The following is an 18359-nucleotide window of genomic DNA, read 5'->3' as shown; positions in this document are numbered from 1 at the left end:
ATCTGTAGGGAGGGTGCTGTGTGCTGAGGGGAGTTTTTTTTGGGCTGGAGTCCTGTGTGCTGAGGTTGCCTATAGGGCATACCCCCACAATGTATATGAGAGTAACGGAGTGGAGAGGGCGAGCTGGGTTGTCCCTGCAAGGTTTCTGGGAGGATGGGTTTGTGGAGAGCAGAGGAAGCAGGGATGGTTTTCTGTGAGATGATTATGGTGAGTGCTTTGGTGGTGGGGATATCTGTGAGGAACAAAGCAAAAGTTTTGAGGTGCAAATGGTGAGGAATATTAATAGATGAAAAAGATGTGCCTGGGTGGAGAAAAGAAAGGTAATGAAATTGGGAAGATTTCACAGGGTGCAACACTGTAAAATGAGTAGTGTCATGGCTTGGTCCGAGCTACTGGAACATGGGAATCAGTTCTTGGCCAGGACCACCAACACTGGAAACTGCCTTGCCTGCATGTGCTGACTAGCTGACAGGGTTGGAGGAAAACTAGTCTGAAGTTTTTCATTGACAGAAAGTGAGTGAAACACTCATGTAGTACTGGATACATAAGAGTTAGTCTTGTATGTCAAAACTTTGCTAGGAAGTATTGGAATTGATCTGGCAAAGTATTATGCGTTTGGAATTTAACATTGTTTCCAAAAATGTTCAAGTGCAGATTCTACCCTTCCCTGATTTGTTAATTTTGAATGTTGGAGCTCAGTTACTGTGATAAAGCTCCCCTTTCTTAGATCTTAGTTTTAAGCATGGCATTTACTATTTTCTCTAGGGAAAGGTGTTTCAAGACTTTTCCCAACAGTAATTTGAAGAGAAATTGTCAGTATTTGGTCACATGCTGCCCTAAGAAATGCGTGCCCACTGGTGGATTTGTACTGATTTAATTGGGACTGTGCTCAAAGTTGTGTCTGAATTCTGAGTAAGAGAAATTGTAGTTGCTGTATAGCCATGGATTAGAATTTAAATCTATTCATCATCCTTGTTGTTCACTGTCCTTTCTTCCCCTTTGTTTAGCCCTAAACTGTGGTGGAGGCATTCTCTGYTGCAGTCAGCAGCATTACCTGATTTGCAGCTCTTACCACCTAATGTTTTTCTTTTGAGGTCTCCTTTGTTGTTGTTGCATAAAAATCTTGCTACTCTTACGAAACAGATTTTTTTGTGCTTAAGATATTGCTCAATTTTCACTTCGGGATTTACTTCATTAAGCATATCGTGTGTTATTTAGAAGCATATGCTTCACTTCATTTGTTTTCACGATATGTGAGTTCTTTTGCAGTTGAGTAATTTTAGATTGTAGTAGCATTTTATTTGTGAAGAAAAACATGTAAGCGTGTATATAAATGTATGGGAATTTATGTAATAGATTTGTTGCCCTGGATACTTATTGTAGAGTACAAGGACTGTTTCTTTATGACTTCACTATTAACAATAGTTTGTGCAAATTAGTGGCTAGTTCCTGTTTCAGCATAAAGTTAAGTATATACATACAGATGTGCATACTGTCAATCTAGGTTGAGGGCTTATTTTTTTCTTCTACATGCTTTATTCTTCCTATTTTACAAGATGAGAAGCACTGTAATACTTGTTTGGGTTGAACTGATATGTAGTAAATACGAAATAATTAAATGCTCTTTCGTAAAATTAGGAGATATAATTGTATAGATTAATTTGTGTGGTAGATTGGGAAAAGAGGAAAAATTGAAGTATCTTTGTCTTTAGTCATCATTGAAAGTTTTAAACTTGTTATTGATGGATGATAGCACTGAAGAAGTAAGGAATATTAGCCTGTACTAATTCTTGTTAGTGCATACCCTCTTTCTGCCTATGTGTCTATACAATGAAACTGTTTCCATTTCTACTTCATAGAACCCAGTAAGTTTTCACAAACACTGAACGGAATTCCTTCTTCAAACACAGTCAGCAGTGGAATGGACCCCTTCCATGCTTGCAGTATTCTTCAACAGCTTAAAACCATGTATGATGAAGGACAGCTGACAGATATTGTAGTGGAAGTGGATCATGGGAAAACATTCTCCTGTCATAGGAATGTTCTTGCTGCAATCAGTCCTTATTTCAGGTATAATGAGTGTATATGCATCTATTAATGAATAGATAATGAGTATACAGTCCACATTTCCCCTAATAAATGCCAATGACCAAATAGCGGACTTAAAAGAATAAAAATATTTATTTACTAGTGCTAATGAATTATCAGTATCTGTTGCTTCAAAGGAGCATTTCTCTGGTGAAAATCTCGTGTGCTTTCAAAAACAAATCCCTCCAGTTTTGGGGGAATCCTGTATACTGTAACAGCATAATTCAACTATTTGTTTCTTTTTAAAGTTATGTATTCTAGCATACTAGAATATACATTTACAAAAATAGCAAGTCTTTACACTCAGCATCCAACATGAGTAAATTTTAATGTGCAGTTAGTGAGATGCTTAAATAAAAAATTCCAGTTTGACTTTTTTGTTTCAGGAAGTCTAGAACTGCTTTTAAATATAGGTACCCAAGCAGGACAGTGATACCTTCAGTGATAGTTGTGCTGGTGTAAGGGCAGAAACATTGGGATTAGCTGTACAATATAGTTTGATTTCTTTTACCTGTAGTTAGAAGGTAATTAAAAATAAACTGCTAAATATTTTTTCTTTTCAGATCTATGTTCACTAGCGGCCTTACAGAGAGTACCCAGAAAGAAGTTCGTATAGTTGGTGTTGAAGCAGAGTCAATGCATTTAGTATTGAACTATGCATATACCTCCAGGGTAATGCTGACAGAGGCCAACGTTCAAGCTTTGTTCACTGCAGCTAGTATCTTCCAGATCCCTTCCATACAAGACCAGTGCGCTAAATATATGATCAGTCATTTGGACCCACAGAACTCCATTGGAGTGTTTATCTTTGCTGATCACTATGGTCATCAGGAGCTCAAAGAAAGATCACAAGACTACATTCGTAAAAAGTTTCTGAGTGTCACCAAAGAGCAAGAGTTTCTTCAGTTGAGAAAAGACCAACTCATAAGTATACTCAACAGTGATGATCTAAATGTAGACAAAGAAGAGCATGTTTATGACAGCATTATAAGGTGGTTTGAGCATGAACAAAATAAGAGAGAAGTGCACCTTCCGGAAATATTTGCCAAATGCATCCGTATGCCTCTGTTGGAAGAGACATTTTTAGAGAAAATCCCTCCCATGTTTGCACAGGCTATGGCCAAAAGCTGTGTACAAAAGGGACAACGTAGTGCCAATGGCTATACGCAACGGCTTGGAATGACTGCTTCTGAAATGATCATATGCTTTGATGCTGCCCACAAACACTCAGGAAAGAAGCAAACAGTGCCTTGTTTAGATTCGGTCACAGGGAGAGTGTTTAAACTATGCAAGCCACCAAATGACTTGAGGGAGGTTGGAATTCTTGTGTCTCCTGATAATGATATTTACATTGCGGGTGGTTACAGGCCAAGCAGCAGTGAGGTCTCCATTGACCACAGAGCAGAGAGTGATTTTTGGATGTATGATCACTCTAGCAATAGATGGATTCCGAAAGCTCCTTTGCTGAGAGCCAGAATAGGCTGCAAATTGGTTCATTGCTGTGGTAAACTGTATGCAATAGGTGGTCGTGTTTATGAAGGAGATGGACGAAACTCACTCAAGTCTGTGGAGTGCTACGACAGCAGAGAGAACTGTTGGACAGCTGTGTGTCCGATGCCGGTAGCAATGGAGTTTCACAGTGCTGTGGAATATAAGGATAACATCTATGTCTTACAGGGTAAGGTGGTTTGACTGTCTGTTTTGTGTTATATTAGAAGTAAGGATTGTCTAATCCAACTGTCTGTTGGATTAAAAAACCCCTTTTCCTGGAGATCTGAAGAGTGCTATAGCACAATGAAGTGGGAGGAAAAGTGATGAGGGCAGTGGGCAAAGAAGAGTGAGGCTGTTACTTGAGTTTTCCTGCTCTGGGAATGYGTCACTAAGTTGTAGTTTTGAGTTACTGCATAAATTGCAGTTCTGGTATTCTTGTAAGATAACAATTTAGTATTAAATATTAGAGTGAAAATTCCTTACTAATCTTCCTTATCTAGGATGAAATGCGCTAATGTTGAGGGAAAAAATTTTGTCTTATGAAAAAGCAATTTGTGTTTGTATTTAGCTAAATCTGAAAATTCCTGCTGTCTCTTTGCCTTGTAAAAACCAGTTAACCACTGTGGGCCTTCCCTTTTCCCCCTTGCTTTTAGAAGCAATCCATGTAACCACGAGAGCTGGTTTATCTGTCTAGTTAGCTCAGTTTCTTGGGTCAATATTTGTAGTACTGACCTTCCATCCTTTTCCTGTAAATGACCAGATTTATTGGTGCATTGAATCTTAATTCTTAAATGAGTGAGTTAGGCACAGTATTAGTATCAGCAATGATAGTTCTATATTAGAGAAACGTTTTAACTATTATGGATTATTYTGGTGCAAATAAGTATGCTGACAGGGGTATATTTGCAAGATCTTGCTATTCCTGCCCATGAAAATAGTGTGATGGAAAATACATTTGCAATTGTTTTAGRCTGGGAATTATGTATTCAGCACTCTTTATAAATATACATATATATTTTATACATATTTATATTTATTTTTATATATATATATTTCTTATTATTATTTTAGGGGAATGGATTAAATACTTTATTCTTCCCTTTGTTTGTAATCTTTGTGTGCATATACGTAAGCCATATAGCAACCTACACTTTAGTGATGAGACTGGTATCTGTAGGGCTGGAATAAGAGCCTCAAGAGGTAGAAAGAGAAGTGGTGGGATTTTTAGACTTTTTTTCTTTTGGTTTTGGTTTGCTAAGTTCCAGCTCTGTGTAAACACTTACAAAAGTCAGGATCTTAGATCCATACTAGGCCCTTTTTGGATCATGTTTCCTATGGAGCTTGGATCACAGAACAGAAACAGCATAGAGTATACTGTATATTCATTATTATTTACCAGAAGTAGTCAACCTGGTTTCCTGGCTCTGCACGTTTACCACTCAGTAGGGTTAGTGGGTTTCCACATGATCTGTAGAAACATTGAAAGAAGAAAACACCATCTCTGTGTTAGGTTTGACTCTTGTTGGTTGTGACTTTAGATAATTCTCTAATAGTAGCAAGTTCTCTGTATCTGTGTTTTCTATTGGGTCAGAGGTCTACTTTATATTATTAAAAAAGAATGCTGAGGATTATTTGGTTTAGTTAGTAGAATACTTGTTCATCCTTAAACATTTTCTAGAACAGCTAAAAATGTAGTATATTTTTTCTTTTTTAGTGGAAGTATTGTTCTACAGTTTCTACCTGTTACAATGCTTGTTCACCAATTTTAGCTACATTTAATTCTGTTCTTGAAGGATCTTAACGATAACTTGATGTTTTCATAAATAAGTAAGCTGATGTCCTATGCTAACCAGAAAATAATAATGATTTTCATTGTGGAAAGAAGTGACCTGTCCAAGTCTGATGGTAAAACCTTAACTGAGTTGCACTAAAGCACTTTATAAAAAGTTAGCTTTCAATTTTCCTAGAGGAAGATGGTGAATTTTAAGTAGTTGGGAAGGACTGAYTTGAGGCTTAAAATACCAACTAAAAAGCAGGCATCAATCATAAGAGATCACACTGTGGACCAAAAGTGAGTAGTTCAAAGATGTGTTGTTATCTGTAAGACTTAGTCTTTTAAGCTATATGCCACTAATTTTGCTGTATTTCTGTATTATTTATTATACTTGAGGTGCTTGTTTACAGCGCAGGTTAAAATTCTTAAAATAGCCATGTAAAATCATACCTAATTTGAACTCTGCTCATATTTGGCAGATATTAGGACTTTTTCCCTTGGGCTTTGCAAAGACAAGGTAGTCTTTATCTGTGTCCTTTTTGCCAAGTTTGCAGAGTGTGAGCTTTCAATGAACTGAACCTCTGTTATCTACACTCTGTAGACATTACTGTTTGCAGTCAATAGAAGAGGTGCCTTATTATCTAATCACAAAAGTAATGATGAATCAGTAACTTCACACAAAGATTCACATGGCATCATCCTTTTAAGCAAATCAACCTAAATGAATAATACAGCCACATGATACAAATAGTTTCAAAAAATCTGTGTACTTTAAGACACRGTTACTTGCTCAAGTTTAACAACTTTCAAACACTTAATTACAYGATTTTCCCCGTCTGTAGATGACACACTTTGTGATGATACCAGTGAACCATCAAATACTTCAGGCACTTGAAGACTGGAGTCCTGAAAGGTTTTTGTCCCAGCTTCTCAGAGTTTAGAAGTAGTAAAGGACAGTTGGGAAATACATAAAGCACTGTATTCCTGATGTAATTCAAACTTCTTCTTCAGCCTGGATATAAACTCAAAGTAATTTTTATGTACTTGGTGCACAATGATGGTAGATATTTTGTTACGGGAGCAGGACATTTAAAATTAGAAGACTGTGTGTAGGGAAAAGATACATGGAAGTTCAGTAGCTGCAGAACTAATTTTCTAGAAAYAAAGCATAAGCTGTGTTTTCTTTTCCCTCTCTTTTCAGGGGAATTTTTTCTCTGCTATGATCCTCAGAAAGATTACTGGGGGTTTTTGACCCCAATGACTGTGCCTAGGATCCAAGGCTTGGCAACTGTGTACAATGACTCCATCTACTACATAGCTGGAACCTGTGGAAACCATCAGCGTATGTTTACCATAGAGGCCTATGACATTGAACAAAATAAATGGACTCGAAAAAAAGACTTCCCATGTGATCAATCCATTAATCCATATATAAAACTTGTACTACTCAAGAATAAACTCCATCTGTTTGTCAGAGCTACTCAAGTCACTGTTGAAGAACATGTTTTCAGAACCAGCAGGAAGAATTCACTCTATCAGTATGATGAGGTTGCTGACCAATGGCAAAAAGTATATGAGACTCCAGATAGGCTCTGGGATTTAGGCCGGCATTTTGAATGTGTTGTTGCTAAACTGTATCCACAGTGTCTTCAGAAAGTTATTTAACTTTTTTCAGTAACAGGCCTTAGTGATTTCAGTGGTAATATGATGCTAGAGAAAACATGTCTTAAAAGAAAACAGAGAAATTCTGTCAGTATTTATTGTAAGCTGAAACAGACAGTTTTTTGTATAAGGGGAAGGGTGCTCTTTAAAGGTTGCAGTCTGGGAGGGAATTACTGATTCAGTTTCGTATTTACTGATATTTTCCTGGGAAATGAGAAGGAGGTTACAAAGTGCAATTATCAGCATTTTTTTTCTGGTAAACACTTAATCATGTCATACTAGAGCGATGTTTTTGTGGTAAGAACAAATTAAGTGGAGGAGCCAGGATAACTATGCACTACAGGGAAAGAAAATCTAGCATTAATCGCTGAGGATGTCCAAGCTGTTTTGATGTTTTGAAGTGACATTTTTCCTTTCCTTTCCTTTTTTTTTTTTTTAATTTTTAAATTTTTCGGGTAAAATTTGAGGCAATATCACTAAGTCTTTTATTTTAGATTGTTTGAAAGTACATAGAGGAATGGTAGATCCTGATTCTTAATTATCTTTTTTGTATTGTTTTTGAAGTCTGCTAAAATGTTCATAATATTGTTTGTGCACTACAGTTTGGGGGAAATACTCAAGTCAGAATTGGAATACGGAGTATCCCAGAAGGAGGCCTGTGTAAATTACTGTTCTACTTCCTGAATGGATTTTTGTTGAAATTGAGATTAATTATTTTAAAAACAAACAAACAAAAAAGTCTCAACACCTATTTTCTGCCGCTTAGATGTAGTGCTTTAAAAGCATTTTTTTTCTTTACATTGCTTAAAACATCTTTTATCCCGTAAAGGGCTTTAACCCAAAAGTTGATGGTGCTAGTACATTTTTAATACTTGTTTGTCTGAAATGGGCTGTCCTTATGCCCATTAATTTTCATGGAGTGTCTGTCTGTCTGCAGGCCCTGTCCTGTCATCATACTGTCTTTTTTAACATTTTTACTGCAGTGGTAGATTCTTGCACGAAATAGCGACAGGATATGGCCTTAATGATGCTGGTTTGTGGAGTGTTCATTTGGTCTCCACTGGAGCACAGTGCTACATGCAGTGTTGGCAAGTGCTCCAGTAATTCTGGAAGTGTGATTTAACTTAACTTGAATATTTTTTTTTCTTCCCTGCAATCAAGCCCTCAAATACCTTTTATTTCATTCTGATCTATAATGTGAAAACTTGCACTACTGAGCTGTCTTCGTAATCCAGTGTATTAAAGCAAAACTGACAGTAAGTGTCCATTGCTTAAATAAGCTTAGATGCAAATATAGAATAAGGATCCAATACATTGCAACACTTTTCTCTATGTATTACATTCAGCTTGTTTTTAAGACATAAATAAGTTCAAAAWCTAGCCTCTACTTCAGTAATGAAAACTGTTTTGAAAAGGGAAAAGATTAATCCTAGAACTCTTATCAGCTATAATTTGCCATGTTTAATTTGTAACAGAGATAACTTTTCCAGTGTGACAAGTATGTTATCTTATCCTTCTATATTTTTTCAAATTGACTGAAGTAAAACAGTCAGCTTGAAATGACAGTGGCCATCACTGCCTCTAAGTGCTTACCATTTTCTGGCTTTACAAGTGGTATTTCAGTAAGCCAAATATTTAGCTCATCAATATTTATCCCCCTAGCATGGCTGAGAATTTGGATAATGTTCATTTACTATATAGTCTTACTGTTCCCAAATCAAATGGGATCCTTGTTATTTAAAGGAATGCTCACCTGGTTCTGTTTCTTGCACAAAATGTTAAAATGGCAAAAACAAACTGTGAAATGAAAAGGAAAAAAAATGCCTCTTTGCATTACATACCTCATCTTCCAGAGATTCACCAAACTGCTTCTTCTAAATGCGAGTGCTTGCATTTTTTTCAGAAGTAAAGTTGAAGTTGACAACATTTGCTAAGACTGCATTTTACAACAGTGTTGAGGTGTGTTGTTTCTTTGTTTAGTTTTCTTCAGGATAATTTTATATATATATATATATCCATAGCCAAGAATAAGAGTGTGGGGTTTTTTTTGTTTAAGTACAACTAATTTCTCTTTTTTTTTTGTTATCCTTAGTCCTTGGCTAGCTCTCCTTGCGCTGTTGTAGGCCTCTAGCTGCAAGCTTTCTGAAGCACCCTCCCTAACAGTGTTGCATTTGTGTGTAAACCATTTTTTTTGCAAAGTGTTATGTAACTTTTCTCTTGTTTTTTGTTTTTTGGGTTTTTTTTGTTTTTTTTTCAAGCTTGGTTGAATATTTACATGACTTCTTGCTGCTTTTTGACAATCTTCTATATTTATTTAGTAGAACAAATTTCAATATATTACTTGAAACTATGAAATAGAATTGAATTAGCAATTGACTGGTCATGTGATGTATAGAAGTACAATATGCTGTGGTTAATTCTGCAGTAGGTTTGTTAATTTTGTTTATCTGCACTAAAGTACGAAGATCTGCATTCTTTTTAACCATTCAAACCGAGGGTATGATCCAAGTCTGTAATGTGTTTAAAAGCTAAATCCTGGAACTTGCCGTGGGAGTAGAATATACTGAATTTTTTGCATGAAGAGTTTGTTGAGACAGTAATGTAGCTGTGACATTTTGCCAATTCTTAAATGCTTTTATGTTTTGCTGAAAGTCAGATTCCTAGTAAAGTTTTGCTTTAGAGTCAGACTTAAGTAAACTTGCACAGCATAAAAAGAAAAAAAGAAAAAAAAGAAAAAAAACAAACCTTGCACCAAAGGTACTGATGATATTTAAACAGTGATCCATACATTTTGCCCACTTACTGTTTTTCCTGCATTCATTTATTTCACTTTATTAAATGAATTTTTAGCATTATAAGGATTTACGTCAATGTAAGTCTTTTCTCCAAAATTACTAGTTATTTTAGAAGGAAATATTTTGTAATTTCCACTTGATTCAATCAGTAACACTTAGAAAACTAAAAGCAATCTTGGTGCACCAAACATGCAGTGTGTGTATGTTCTACATGAAATCGAAGAACTCCCTGTTTGTAAGGCTATTTAGAAATGGCATCCAACATTCAGTGCTCAGGTATGTTAGTAAGAAGTACTGTAGTCCTATGAGGGCAAATGTGTGGATTTTTAAACATTTTGCCATAATTGCACAATTTTGCATTTTTACTTAATGTCATGTTATGTTTCTTAAAATAAACCTATTGTTGAAATACAATTGACTTCATCTATTTTTGTGATAAGTATCTTTTACTTAAATTTTAGTAGATTGAACTTATGAAAATTAACTCGATGATATCACTCTCTGCTTGTCACTCATCTTTCTATTTCTGTACTTCTGTGCCTCAGTTGCATGTAATGTCACACCTCTTAACCCAGCACTACACTTGCTTGAGGTGGAAGGTGGTGAGCTCTGCTTCTTGTCCAATTCTTCCTGGCCATTCAGATCTAACTTCTCATTTACTTAAAACAGGCAACATCATCTTGCCTTACCTTCTGATCTAGTGACAGCACATAGCACATCTGCTTGGAAGTTTTGTTTTTTGCTTGAAAATCCTTGTTCCCTGTCAGACTGTTTAACGATTTCAGCAGTGATGCAAAGTCATCACAGGCTGGGAAAGCAATGCGAAGTTCTCACCTTGATGAAGGCATTCCTATAGTCAGATTCTCACAGGCATTTTTTYCCCCCCTCTTCTCAGCCCGAAGACTTATCTGGGACTAGTTTGAAGACATCTGGCAGTTTGGTCTCCGCAGAAGCAATTCAGGAGTCCTAGGTGAATGGCTGCTGCGTGTGTTCAGATCAACTCAACTGCATACATTCAGTAAGTCAGATAAATCGGGCTTACTGTGTAGGCCATCTAWGCAGCAGACTGATGTGGCGAACTGCTCGTGAGCTACTCAGCACRCTCTGTAGCTTTCTGCGGAGTTCTGTGTGATAATCCAAATCTTGGGTGAGTTTGTGCTGACAGATCCACGCTCCTGATGGCCGGTTCAGAATATTATACTTCCCTCAGACTAAATAGCAATCTGAAGCTAATTAAAGCAACCAAGTCTCTTTGTATATAAAAATGAATCAATGATTATGATCATAGCATTGTTCTTCAAACAGTTGAGCTCCTTTCCTACAACTCACAGGTCAGCATGTAGTGGATAATCTTGATGTCTCTTATTTGCAGCCTCCTGTTGGTAGGAAGACACTCCTGCACAGGAATTTAGCTAACAGAGCAAAGCCACCACCTGCCCTCCTTTATTCCTGTCCAGATCTGCAGCAACAGTTCTGTTAAACTTGAGGGATGCTTCCTTTTCAAGACTTAGCAGGAAAAGGCCAAGAGAGAGGGAGGTAGGCTTACTGTCTTGCTTGTTTGCAGTAAGCTGARTAAATCAACAACACACAGTTAACTCTGTATTCTCTATTTGCTTCCAATGACTTTGTTCGGGCCATGAAATACTGGTGGCTGCTGTTAGGCAGACAGCACTAAATAGAACTGGGTRTATTTTCATGCCATCTGTGGAGTTCCCTAATAAAATAAGGGATGAGGGTCTATACTGGTCCCCAGATGGAATTTGCAGTAATACTTCAATGGTAAAAGCATTTTAACCTGAGTCTTCCTATCTGCTGTCACCTTTGCTATGTCTGAGACTCCAAAGATTTGGAAAGAAAGATTTCTCTAGTGCTGTATTATGGTTTGGCAACATGTTAGCATGTAATAAACCACTGGGACTTAAATCAAGAATGAGTTGAAGCTGACAAAACTATTTACCCTCAAAGAACACAAAAAAAGAGAACTCCCTCTGGATTCCTCAAGGGAAWAAGCTATCAAAGTAAAATAAAAGGAGACTGCAAGAAAAAAAGATGATAAAATTACAGCAGCTACCTGGGGACAAATTAAATTAGCTTGGTCCATACTGTGGACTTGGAACTAAAGCTTTAGAAGCTAATTGGAATTATCCCCTTGTAATTTTTTTTAACCTAAGAGGTAAAGAAACCTGGCTGACAGCACTCTTGGTGGAAGCCTTACTGAGTGCTTTACAGTCTTCTGATTTATCTGAATGGTTCTTCAAAAAGATATCAGTGTATCTATGAATTAAGTAGTAGCTGTTACCTTGTTTATGAAAGATGTTTATGGAGAYGTCTACAGCCTTTCAGGCAAATCATAATAGTAGTATCTGGTAGGTGCTCTTGGTTTATACTGGCTAGGGAGAGGGAACAGGAATGAAACTGGGGCAGATTAGTTAGGCCACATTTTTTGATTCTCTTCTCCAATTTGTCTTCTGCTCTTGTGGAGAAAACAGATTGAATGGTAGCTCTTGTAAAAGCTTCGTAACACTTGGCTTATGTTTATAATGTGAAACAGCGTAGCAACAGATGAGAAGAGTTGCATGCTCAAGTTAGTGTGTTTTAGATACAAGGAGCGGTAACAGCTAGSTGTGGGAGGAGCTTAGGCACAGTTTTGCAAAGGAATATTTGATGATACCCTCTGGATATCAAAGAGGATATTCATTCTTCAAACATTACAGTAAACAATGTGTGTTTCTTTTTTTCTTTAAGAAAGGGTGAAAGAGGAGATATATGGGGACTTGACAGACTGTTTTCCTCTGGGAGGGTAGAAGATGAGGATATTTTCTGACCATATTGGTTTTACTTTGCTGCCCGAAGGATGTTGGAAAGGAAGATACGTTATTTTAGGAGGACTTGCTGGAGGAATGGAGTTTTGTGGAGGTGATACCTGCACATCCTGACGTGTGTGTGCATGCCCACAAGCATCCTCAAAACAACATTACTGTGTGTTAGATAATCAATTGAGCTGCTCCATAGCAATCTGATTTCATGAATCAGGAGATGGATTCATCATGACATGTTCTTTTCAGTCTAGAAGCATATTTGTATAAGCAGTGTGTGGGGAAATAYCTCACAGTAGGGCAGTAGCGTGCGGTCAGTAGAGGGAGAAATAACCACCCAGCAGTTGCCTTTTCTGCTCTCTGCAGTAAATAACGCTGTTCTGCCTCCAAGGGGGCAGAGTCAGACTAATGAAGTCTTGGCCCCCTTTCTTAATATCTAGTTATGTGTGCCTCACTGCTGGTTTAAGTTTACTTTATGCAAATATTAATGCAAAGATTCACTGTAAGAGGCAGGTATCTATTAACTTTAGCTAACTTTTTATGATCAAGCTACAGTTTAACAAGCTATGTCTATAGTRGGAGGACTAACAAAGCCTGATTTCTAATGTGTTTCTCCATAGTKGATTCTCTGAAGCATAGTAAAGGCTGTGTTATTTAGCCTTCTCTYGCTGGAGGTAGCGGTGGGATCTTTTTTTCTGTTTAGCCACTTAATTTCGTAAAACTTGTGCAGAGTCTTTTTTTTTTTTTACGCATTTGAGACTTTTTCACCTTCATCAAATAAGCATGTAATTTAATCTCCATCAGTCTAATTTAAGCCAGTCACCAGTCTAAAGTTATTTGAGGTGTGTGGTAACAGACAGTAAATGAGCGCATATACAAAATCCCATGTACTGCRCTTCCTTAGGCAATGATGCTAAAAACACCACTTGGAGAATGTTTGACTGGATTTGATTTTTGAAGTGCTAGATAGCTTCCTGCCAGCCTAAGCACTGAGTAAAGAAGGCGTAGCTCTGCCTGAAGAGGAGCAAAGGGGAAATAGATTAAGGATAGTCCATACCACCTAGGCAAAAGCGAGGCATTTCCAGTGGAGGAGGAGCACTGCTGCATGCAAGTCTGTAAAAATGGGTCACAGGCTTCTCGTATGCGCTACAGGTGCCTGTAATTGTGGACAGGAGTCCACAAGCAGTGCAGCAAGAGAGCTGTGTCCCTTGACAGCTTCAGTGATTCTTCGAAGTGTGGAGTCTGACCTGTTAAGACAGTATGTGCTTATTTAGATATCTAAGTGTCACTGAGTACCTGCAATGATAACACGTCTGTGAAACATCAACCAAAATAGTACCAAATAAATCCATTAAAGGAATACTTTGTGTTCTAGTGTCATCTTAYAGACCTGCATGTGGCCTCTGCTCTACAGCTCTGTTACTTTCAGAGAAAACTGGCAAGGTGCTGTCCAAATATAAGCAGTATAAACTACATTTAGTTTCTGCCTGCTTTTGATTCTTTCCTGTTTCATAGTGAGATATATACATTTTTGACTACCTGTAAACTCAGCTCTAGATTTCATTGGATTAACTACCACATAAAGAAAAAGATCCTTTTTTTTTTTTGAGAGGAATCTTTCATAATTTAAAATAGACCTAGTGTGTGACTTATCAGTTGCAGAAAAATATTTGCAGAAAATTTTTGAACTATTTAATGCTTTTTCTAGTGTGATTCTATTCATACTCCTTCTATAAGTTTTCTGCCAACATTAGGGGATGAGTGGAGCAGGAATACTTGGTGAACAGCAAATTAACCTTTTCCCACAGCCAATAAATRCAGTGTATAAAAATTTAATAACTAATTTAATTGCTTTTATGCCATAAACTTGATTTATTTTTTCTCTAAACATAAAGAATAAAAGATATACCTCACATTACATGTAAAATATGTGCAGAATAAGTGTTCAGAAAGAGCTATCTGATTACTTGTTCAGATTTCAATTTTTCATTGGCTAGTGAAATAATAAAGGAGTTTCTGCTGCTCTCTTCCATCTCAGCCACCTGTGGAGCTATTCAAGTTTTTTCCAAGCTGATTTTAAAAAAATTATCTGAATAATTTGAATTGGTTTTGTCTCTAAAATGCATACAAATGGTCACAGGCCAAGAACTATAAGCAGAAGTTCTCTAAAACTATTTCTTTTAAAGACTCTCCTGGTCAACAGTACATTTGAGCATCCTGTGAACAGGAAGAGGTGGTCATTGTCAAATGAATCATTAGAAATTACTTGGTTAGTTTTGTTTATAACAGGCACTCAAGATAAATTCCCTGAAGAAGCAATTTAACAACTTTGGAGACTCTAAATGCCAGTTATCAAGAGAGGACACTTTAGAGGGGAAAGCTCTGGTCATTCAACTTGAATAGCTTTCTCCACAGTTCTGTTTCTTTCGTTAGCCTCAGGTAGTACTGTCTTGCGTGTTACTTTGGCAAGCTGTATGGAGCACTTGCAAATGAATTCACCATCACTGGTATGTAACCGCTTTTGCTGTAGATGGTCTGCATGGTATGAGATTGGAAGCTTTCAGTCAGTGTGTGTAAACCTCTACTACTGGAAGTCGTGGAGTAACCTCATTATCTGCTGTCACTATGATTTTACTCTTATCCAATAGGCTGAACCCTGAAATGATTTATGTGTTTTCTTTGGTGGGCAGTAGAGGGATGATATAGTTCAATATGGGCAAATTCATAGTTTGATCCAGACTGTAAAGCTCCAGCTTAAAATGGCCCAGGGCCAAGGCAACTTTAAAGCTAGTGTTTATAAACAAAGGAGAATGAATGTTTTTGGAAGAAAAAGACCAGCAATATAAAAGCCACTTAATTCTAGAAGTCTAAAGGAATTTCACCTTCTGTAATGCCATTAAGTTTTTAAAATAATATTACTCCTAAAAGTTCAGTGTTGAAAGAAATGACTCCTGTGAACTCTAGTTCTGGTATGATTGCAGTCCTTTGAATAGGCAGCTTCTGGTAACCTCCTGTGGGACAGAGCACAGAGAAGCACATGCATCTTGAACAGTCTGTAATGAATTCCTATAACACATCTAAAAGCATTTAAGAATTTATTCTTTTTAGAACACACACAAAAAATCAGATATTCGAGGAAGAAGTTTCTAAAACCTTTTTAGAATCGTAACAGAAAAGAACTAGGKAGGAAGAGCTGGACCATAGATCAATCAGACCAAGGTACATCTAACCTTGTGTTCTCTCTCTGGCAGTGAGTTATTTTAGATATGTGGGAAGACAAGAAGAACAGAGCGAGCTGATGTTCTACTAGCAATTTGCAACTCACAGTACCAGAAGTAGCATCTTTTTATTTAATAATCATCAGTGGACTTTTTTTCCCCCCCAATAATTTGCCTTTTGACCCTTGGCGATTTTAGCACTCTATTGGTATTGGATGCTAGGAAAATCCTTTTAAATGGGAGGTATGTTACGTGTCCCATGTCTGCAAGAAGAGCATCTGAATTGCCTGTAACAATGTTAGTAGCAGTCTTTATTATTAATGCGGACCAGAAGCTAGTGGGTGGTTTTATGCATTTGTTGTGTCCTTGCAGGGGATATGTTTTTGCTAGGGCTATAGAAAGTAACATGGGTGACTGCATGTGACTACAAGACAGGAAATAGCAGCTCCAGAACATGCTGACTAAAGTCATCTTGGGTGAATCATTTTTCTCTTTGTCTCTGTTTAGCTTTCTAATGAGTTTTCTACTCAGATTGGACAAGAATGTTACACTAGCTTGACTACTGTCAGCTTTTCCCCCCTCTATTTCTTGGGCCTAAATAGTCTGTTGCGGTGTCTGGATTATAAACACGGCAGGGGAATGTTTTAAATCCCCCAAATGGGGATTTGCAATGTAAGTCTTATGGAAACATTCCTACTGAAACTGGGTTATATAAACCTCTGCAAAGTGTGTGCTTGTGTTGTGGACATTGCTCTTTTGCTGGTCCAATTCAACCACTCAGTTACTGGCAGTAAATTCAGGAACTTTCTGTATCCCTTCTCCCCCCCCGCCCCAGGATGAAATTTACCCCCTGCAGAGTGTTGCTCTGGCCTATGAATCTCTTTCTTTATTCTTGAGTGATCAAAATAAGTCTGACTCAGGATTTAGATGACCCAAAAGTCTCAGGCTGACCTACTACATGGGAGAGAATTTCAGCCAGGAGGTTAAAATGGCCATAGCAGGACTGGCAAAGATGGGGGCGCTCCATATGCGAATTCCCCAGGGGAGAGTGGAGAAACAGAGCCTGGAGAAAGGTGACTTGAAGAAAGAGTAAGTTAATATGTACAGAGAGAGAGGACAGAAGGAAAAAAATACCTAACAATTTATTAACGTCCATAGAGGTGTGAGAGAAGCTCCAGCGTGTGGGAGCATGGTAAATGGGGGAGTTTGCCCTGAGCTTTTTCCTGGTGAGTGAAGGAGGGTCCTTGTTTGTGTAGGGTCAGTGAATTTGGGATCCTACTCTCTGATGTTTGGGCGTGATTTGAGGGGTCTGGTGGGAGCCAGGGGGTGTTGCAAGTACAAGAGATGTCTGAGGATGCAGCCTCTGATCTCAACCTTTGATCTCAGCTGAATCTCGGGCGGGGGAAGAGTTTAGCAAATGGCTTTAAAAGACAAGCAGGTCACTGCCAGGGGAGCCAGCAAGCAGAGTGCAAGAAGGAGGGGAGTCYGAGTGGTACCTACCCCCGCTGAGGAAAGAGCAGCCCTGTTGAATGGCGGTTAGTGAATTTATATGTCTGGTGCTTGATGGCTTCTTTGAGTAGAGGGGAATTTGGCACCAGGGAGTCTCTGGATCAACAGGTGAAGCTGCATTAAACTTGGTTTTGATTTATCATGGTGCACTCCTAGAAGAAACGATTGTAGAAAGTACAATGTTATAGTTTAAGAATAGCACCAAGTTGCCTTGGCTTATAAAAAGGGAGGGTTGTAACTGTACATGCTGGTTCTGAAAGGAGAAAGTTCCTTAAATAAGGAGACATGTTGGTAATGTCAATTGGACTGAGACCTATGCAGGATGCCTGGCTTTTTTTTTTTTTTTTTTTTTTTTTTTTAATGCTGAAGTTGCTGATAGCACCCTCAGCCAGTTTCCTAAGTTGAAGGACAAAATAGTGGCTGAAGAAGCTCCAGAGGTGACTGACTGAATAACCATCCGTAAAGAGGTAACAGGAATACAGCAGGAAGCCGCCAGGGAATTGTGGAYGGAGGGATGGGAAGTTCAGACAACGTAAAACTTCGCAAAAAGAACTAGGCATAAAATGAGAAAGATTATAGGTGAATCCAGGTTGGACCCTGCTATGGCTATGCAAAACCCAACAATCGGGATGTTCCGCAGCTGCATAATAGAAGGAGACTAAAGAAGTGGGACTTTCAATGCACCCTGGGTAAAGCAAAGATAAAATCTCTCGAGGATAGGATGTGATGGGGTGATTCTCAAAGCACTGACGAAATTCCGTGCACGGTGTGAGTGGAGCGGCTGTGGCTGGTGGTGGAAGGGGGGACGCCGYGCGAGAGAGCGGCCTCGGGCTCCCCTCGCTACTGACGTGCCCACGAACAGTGGTGCGTGACAAAAAACAAGGGGGCACTGAATGTGTCGCGTTACTGGCTGTTCAGAGCCCAGGCTACCAAACACTGTTAAAATAATCCTTGAAGTCATAGTTTTATTCCTCCAAGTTAGCCACTGCAGACCTTGTTTTACTGT

At 38.1% G+C, this 18359-nt stretch overlaps 1 protein-coding gene across 1 annotated transcript in view; it reads left to right on the top strand.

Annotated features, from left to right (window-relative positions):
* The window catches only part of KBTBD8 (kelch repeat and BTB domain containing 8), a 10790-nt gene extending 566 nt beyond the window's left edge, over positions 1–10224 (top strand). Inside the window, exons 2-4 of the mRNA XM_085300097.1 lie at positions 1860–2070; positions 2652–3766; positions 6555–10224. Of these exons, the coding sequence (XP_085156223.1) occupies positions 1860–2070; positions 2652–3766; positions 6555–7018 (1790 nt within the window). The 3' untranslated portion in view covers positions 7019–10224. The remainder of the gene's footprint in view (positions 1–1859; positions 2071–2651; positions 3767–6554) is intronic.
* Positions 10225–18359: the final 8135 nt, after the last annotated feature.

This window comes from Rhea americana, unplaced genomic scaffold, assembly GCF_003343005.1.
Source record: "Rhea americana isolate MKP2758 unplaced genomic scaffold, rheAme1 scaffold_16, whole genome shotgun sequence".
In the NCBI taxonomy this organism is placed as follows: Eukaryota; Metazoa; Chordata; class Aves; order Rheiformes; family Rheidae; genus Rhea; species Rhea americana.
Note: the sequence above shows the minus strand (reverse complement) of the source record. Positions and strands in the feature narration are given on the sequence as shown.